The sequence below is a fragment of the Borostomias antarcticus genome (assembly GCF_949987555.1).
Source record: "Borostomias antarcticus genome assembly, chromosome: 23".
Taxonomy (NCBI): Eukaryota; Metazoa; Chordata; class Actinopteri; order Stomiiformes; family Stomiidae; genus Borostomias; species Borostomias antarcticus.
This window is the reverse complement of record NC_140256.1, coordinates 17,753,457-17,760,647: the sequence shown is the minus strand read 5'-3', so window position 1 is coordinate 17,760,647 and position 7,191 is coordinate 17,753,457. Positions and strand designations below refer to the sequence as shown.

Genomic DNA, 7,191 nt, shown 5'->3' with positions numbered 1-7,191 from the left:
TTACTCCCTACATTTAAAACAAAAATATCGTACTTTCTACTCCCTACATTTTTAAAAAGGGCTCGTTACTTTGACATATATATATATTTTTTTTTTTTCAGTATCTTTGCGTAAATCATGTAATCCGCATTTGATTTATCAGCCTGGCTGCCGCTAAAATTTCAAAACGCGCATGTAGCCTACGGCACGCAAGTCGACAGTGCCAGCAGTCAGTCAGTAACTTAGGGACCTAAGTAGTGTGACTGTGACACATCAGAGCGGGTTGAAGTGGAAGTCAGTGTTAGCTTGCTGCGATCAGATCAATCCATCACACCATGGACAATGGCGAAGAACCAGAGCAGGCTGAGCCTGAAAGAGCAGAACCTCAGTTACCTCACCCATGGCCGTATCTTAGTGATCTTTTCGGGTTTGTAGGGGAAAAAAACCAATCATGGCGAATGGTGTGCTTGCTGTGCAAGCCAAAACGGCATGAGGTGCTTGCCTTCAAGAATTCTCCATCGAATCTCAGGAAACACATCGAGGTAAGTTTTAACTAGCTAGCTTGCTAGCTATTATTAGCTTAGCTAAGATATATGTTGTAACAAAACAGCTTACGTAACGTTAGTTAAAAGTATAGGCTTAGTAGTGTACTAGCATGTTGCTCAGTCAAACGGATACTACGCAATGTTTGTGTGGCTAGATATGCTAAAACGATGATGGCCTGCTAACGTTAGTGCCGTAGTGGTAGTGCTAATTTTGTTGCTGATGACGTTAGCCCGCGTCTAGCTAGCGTGGCTAGCATGATCGGCTAAGACTTGTTCACCAGAATCACCACTCGTTTCACGGGCTGGCTACATGGTGATGTTTTCGCAAAACTAAGCTAACGTTACCGTTAGTTTAGCGGGCTCGCTCAAGCCTAACCAATGCCATCCATTGTTTGCTAGCTAGCTAGCTAGCTAGATTGCTACGGGGATCTCTTCATACAGTCTAGACGTTGCTAAAAAGCAAAGAGCACCGCTCTGCGTTGTTGCAGAATAACGTTAGCTAGGTCTAGCCAGTAGCCAACATTAGCAGGTGAATCGATAGCAACAGCCTTAGCTTCACAAAGTAACGTTAGAAGGGCCACTCTCTTAGTCAACCTTGCCAAGCAATGTGCCCACTCTTCGCCAAATGAGCAGGTGTTCTAACAAATAGACCTTCTTCCTCGTCTAAAAGAACGACTTAGCTACATAGCTCATTCATCCTTTCAAAGACAAAGCCAAGGTCTATAATCTCATTGGTTTTATCCTCTACCAATGTAAGAAAACATAGGGGTAGGCCATTGTTTGCAACATTTTGGGAGATTTTTTCCAGCCTATTTCACATTTCTGAATCCTAACTTAAATCTCTGGTCCTGTGTGCCTTTCAACTTGTAGATATCACCATGGAAATCACAGAGTTGATTATTCAGATTAAACACACACAAAATGCAAATGAGGCATTATTCAAATAGTCCCCAAGGCAGTAATATGGGAATAATTTGTAAAGCAAAGGTTAGTTGTTTTGAAGTAATAGATCACCTCTGAGTTTTATGGTGATATACTGATATCAACACATGAAAAGGTTGACCAAAGTATGAATGGAAATGGGGTAAAATATTTAACATGTAGATATCACCATAAAATGTATACAACCTTAAAACTCAGGTGATCTATTACATAAAAGCAACTAACTTTTGTATTAATTAGTTACTTTCAATGTCCAAATTTCTGCCTTTGAAATGTGTGTAAGTTGCAAACATGATGTGGATAGGTCCTTCTGAAAAGTAGCACAAAATGTCAGGACACTGCCTTGTTTTCAGATGGAAACATGCTTTGTGCCAAACAGGCAACACGAGCTGCTTACATGTTTTTGTATGAATTAACTAATGTTGGCTCTCATTGTTTTCCCTCTAGAGAAAGCACGCAAGCCACTTGGAACGATACACAAGGCTTACATCCAAAAGAAGTTCCAGCGAAACAGCGGGCAGCTGCCCACCCAAACAGCTTAAAGTCTACGAAACAAGGCGAGTCTCACAGAAGGGTGTGGACGAGCACATCCAGAACTTCGTAGTCCATGGCTTACATGCTAATAGTACTGTTGAAGAGGATCATTTTAGAAAACTTATTAAATACCTTCAGCCAAGCGCCAATGTGATGTGTCGAGGGACTTTTACAAACAAACTAAATAAAGGAGTCCAGGAAATGAAGAAAATACTAAAGGCTGCCATGCGTGAGGTGGACTTCATTGGAACTACAACAGATTGCTGGACGGCGTACCGAAAGGGTTATAGGTGTCACAGCTCATTGGATCCATCCCACAACTATGGAGAGACGCTCTGCTGCATTAGCATGCAAGTACCTGGAAGGGTCTCACAACTTCACTAAGCTAGCTGACGCTCTAACGGAAATACATTCAGGTAGGCCTATGTACGCTTCTGTTTATATTTTAGAATACTATCTAATTGTTTAACCCACAGTATGTGTGAACCACTCGGTAACGGAAGATAAAAAACGTTTTTTTGATCCCTGGGAGAATTGAAAGGATAAATTTGGTATTGGTACCCTGGAGCTGTCTTCCTGCTTGACTCTTTGTCCAACTCTGTCCGTCCAGAGTACAACATCGGAGAGAAGGTAGTTGGGACAACTACTGACAGTGGATCCAACTTTTTAAAAGCATTCCGAGTGTTTGGGCCCACCAGTCACACCGACGATGAGAACAACAATGCAGAACCAGGACCAGAAGGTCAATCAACCTCAGGTGAGTATTACATGCAGACATCTCTAGAAGTATACGGGATAAGGAGGTGCCCACAATCCATTGAAAATCCTCTATATTGATCGCAGGGTGTCATAGTCCAAGAGAACTATTTTGATTAACATGGGAGGGGTCCCACTAAATTGCACAAGTCAATTGTCAATTTATTAACTATCATCATACATGTGTAAATCATAACAAAATTGAGTGGTCAAACATAAACATCCGTTTAAAAAAGTAAAATAAGCTATTTTGTAAAATACCTACCAAGTATGGGTCTTGAAAATAAGGGAGATTTTGCCCTCCACTCGCCATGCCATCCCATCCCAGAGACAGGTTTGAAATAAGGGAGAATCTGTAAATTAGGGAGACTTGATAGGTATGTTTTGTCGTCTATTAGCCTACGGAGGCAGCTGCGTTTGAACATACGTGCGTGCGAATGTGCGCGCTAATGTGCGCGCGGACAATGATTTGACCAGCCCAGCGCTCTACCGCACAAGTTGAAAGGTCAGAACATTCACAACAAAATAGCGCATTTAACTTTTTTAAACGAACCACGGTTTATCTTTGACTACTCGATTTTGTTATGATTTACACATGTATGATAGTTAATAAATTGACAATTGACTTGTGCAATTTAGTGGGACCCCATTCTTTATTCTTACTGGAGTATCATGGCGGTGTCTCAGCGTCTTCTTTCAGTGCAGCTCCATGAAAGGTTAGGCACAACATAACCACCACCTACTGATTAGATGTCATGGCATGATACCAAGTACATGGCAAGCCAGGTTATGGAACTCAATAGGTCAGGGTAAATCCCCCAAATATCTGGGGGAAAAACAGACCAAGTGAGACACCCATGGAGTTATCGGGGATACCCATAAGTCCAGGGGGAAGACCCTGCTATCAAGATGGCCGATGCACAAATTGTGGCCTTCCCGCATGTCTCCTTTAGTCATTTCATCCATTTCTATGATGAGGCCTACACATTTGATGAGAACGTGTCATGGTTTACCTATCTTGAAAATCAGTCGGAGAATATAGTTGTGTCCCGAAAAGCGCACTGTGGACGCAAATTGATATATTGATATTTTAATGAGCAGCACAAGATGCCCAAGATGACACCGGGGTTGAGCCTGTGGCAGTCGGTCCCTTGTTGGAGGAGGATGATGGGATGCAGTACCAACTGCCAAAACATCACCGCTGCGCCTGTCACCTGATGAACCTGGTAAGAGGCAAAAAGCAACTTTTTGTTAAAAAAATCCCAAGTATCATTATAAATGTTAATGTGGAGGACACAGGCTAGTGGCCACGGTGAAGTTTTGAAAGAAAAAAAAAAAAAGTTGCCTGTTTCCTCTTTAACATGATCCTTTGATAACAGGTGTCAACAGTTGACGTGAGAGCTGCAGATGCCAATCCAACGTACAAGAAGCTTTCTCGTTCATCCTTCGCCAAGTGCCAAGGTCTGTGGAATAAGACCAGTAGATCCACCCCAGCTGCAGAGGTCATCAAGGAAAACTGCAAACTCCAGCTCGTCAGGCCATGCGAAACAAGGTAGGCTACTTATTACACCCTGAGATCAGTTTAGTACTTTGAACCAGTTACAAATGTAAAGGGCCATAGCAGTAGTTCTCAAACTTTTGTTAAATGCATATCGGCCTGCATGGAAAAATGCCAATCCAGACTCCTGATCCATTTTTTTTTTTTTTTAATCTGGGTTTTGTTCTCGAGCACACCCGGATTTCAGGGAGTCTGACAACAGAATAAGTATCTATAATACACGCTTAGATTGGGTGGTATTGGCGGATACTCAAACTGCAACGTATGTATCAGATCAGAAGAGCAAAAAGCTGGATCGGGACATCCCTGTTATGAATGTTTTTTTTTGTATGTACATTTTTGGCTTAAGGTGGAATTCTCTTTACTATGCTGTTGAGCGTATTGTCCGGATCATCAGGGAACAGGGAGAGGGAGCCATCGCAGCTGTCTGCAGTTTTGTGAAGACTACCATGTAAGTTTGCTTTCCATTCACACAACAGCGAGCTCCATCCATACACTCACACTCGATCTCTCTCTCTCTCACACACACACACACACACACACACACACACACACACACACACACACACACACACACACACACACACACACACACACACACCAAACACAGACAGACCTCACCACCAGTCAAACCATTTACATAATGCAATAATATGAAACCAGTCACTTCCCCTAATGGGACTTCCCTTTGTAAAAACTAGTGCAGTGCCCGTGTGTGCTGCTGTTTGCATTAAAGGGCCACTCCACTCAAAATACAAGTTAATTTCTAATGAATCCTTACCCCAATAGGATCTCTGTAACAGTATTTTTTTCCATATTAGCTTCCTGGAAGCTAATATGGAAAAAGAAAACGGCTACTGTTACAGAGATCCTATTGGATGCATTAGAAATTAACTTGTATTTTGAGTGGAGTGGCCCTTTAATGCAAACAGCAGCACACACGGGCACTGCACTAGTTTTTACAAAGGGAAGTCCCATTAGGGGAAGTGACTTAAGTTTCATATTAATGCATTATGTAAATGGTTTGACTGGTTATATATTGATGGTGTTGTGTGTTTCTCAGGCTCACTCCTGCCGAGATTGCATTCCTCTCCGAATACGTAAAGACCATGAGACCCTTCGCAAAGGCGCTTGACGTTCTTCAGGGGGAGACCAACGTGCAGATGGGGTGGCTCGTACCGACTATCTCACTGCTGAAGTCCAAGCTCGACACCCTTCACACCACCTCCAAATACTGTGGGCCCTTGTTGGATGCCCTCCAGTCAGGCCTTGACCGCCGCTTCGGAGACATGCTTGCGGATCCCGAACTGATTGCTGCAGCAATACTGGTCCCCAAGTTCAAGACCCGTTGGACCAAAGATGAAGGTCTCCTCCAAAGTGGTATGTCCTGCACCATGTTTTTGTTTCATATGCGCTTATCACCATACAAGTTATTACTTTCAAATCTGTATTTAGGCCTAGATTCAAACAATGTGGAACAAACTAATTACAACGGACTATGCCACCTGTTTATGCTGCAGCACCCTACACCTTCATTGTACCTCCTCGTCTCTACCCTATTCCCCTTTTCTTTTGTGTCTTGGTCCTCTTGCTCCCTGGTGCCTCTTGGCCTTTCCCTCCCGTGCTTTATGTATAATAGCATTTTTTTTTCCCCCTCATAGGTCTGGACTACATCAAGGCGAACATGAAGGAGCAGAGCAGTCCAGTGCGACCGGGTGAGCCTACCCCTTCTTTGGAAGAGGAAGACTTCTTTTTCCCGATAAACCAAGAAGATCAACGAGACGGTAACGCAAAACAATTGCAGCTCTACCTGTCAAGTTCTAGTGACACCATGGACTGCCTGAAAATGTTTCCATCTGTCTGTCACTTGTCCCTTAAGCTAAACACACCACTGCCTGCCTCAGCGGCCTGTGAGAGACTTTTTAGCACAGGGGGAATGATTTTCAGACCTCGGAGGAATAGGTTGGAACCTGAGAACTTTGAGAGTTTGCTTCTCATGAAGTTGAATACAAAATTTCTCTAGATTTTTTGTCCAGCCTTCACACTGACTGTAACTGACATGATTGGGTGACTGACCTGACTGACTTTTTTGCTCACTGACTCATTTACTTATTAACTGAACTCCCTGATCAACTTAATTGATGATTGGCTGACTGCCTGAATGAGACTGACTGACTGCCTGAATGAGACTGACTGACTGACTGCCTGAATGAGACTGACTGACTGACTGACTGACTGAATGAGACTGACTGACTGACTGCCTGAATGAGACTGACTGACTGAATGAATGAGACTGACTGACTGACTGCCTGAATGAGACTGACTGACTGACTGACTGACTGAATGAGACTGACTGACTGACTGCCTGAATGAGACTGACTGACTGACTGCCTGAATGAGACTGACTGACTGACTGCCTGAATGAGACTGACTGACTGACTGCCTGAATGAGACTGACTGACTGACTGCCTGAATGAGACTGACTGACTGACTGCCTGAATGAGACTGACTGACTGACTGACTGAATGAGACTGACTGACTGACTGCCTGAATGAGACTGACTGACTGACTGACTGACTGAATGAATGAGACTGACTGACTGAATGAATGAGACTGACTGACTGAATGAATGAGACTGACTGACTGACTGACTGAATGAGACTGACTGCCTGAATGAGACTGACTGACTGACTGAATGAGACTGACTGACTGACTGACTGACTGACTGCCTGAATGAGACTGACTGACTGACTGCCTGAATGAGACACAATGACTGCCTGAATGAGACTGACTGACTGACGGACGGACTCACTTACTTAGTAACTGAACGTGCTGATTGATCTTATCCTTACCGGACCTCCCTCTCTCATGGTAATT

General features: G+C 43.5%; 1 protein-coding gene across 1 annotated transcript; it reads left to right on the top strand.

Annotated features, from left to right (window-relative positions):
- Positions 1-243: 243 nt before the first annotated feature.
- On the top strand, positions 244-6,228 carry LOC311324430 (zinc finger BED domain-containing protein 4-like; the record flags this gene model as incomplete). Its single annotated transcript, XM_084456884.1, has 9 exons — positions 244-521; positions 1,914-2,416; positions 2,611-2,757; positions 3,858-3,982; positions 4,136-4,308; positions 4,664-4,765; positions 5,378-5,694; positions 5,976-6,029; positions 6,194-6,228. Exons 2-9 carry the CDS (start codon positions 2,323-2,325, stop codon positions 6,226-6,228), a joined length of 1,047 nt encoding a protein of 348 aa, XP_084313010.1. The 5' UTR covers positions 244-521; positions 1,914-2,322.
- Positions 6,229-7,191: the final 963 nt, after the last annotated feature.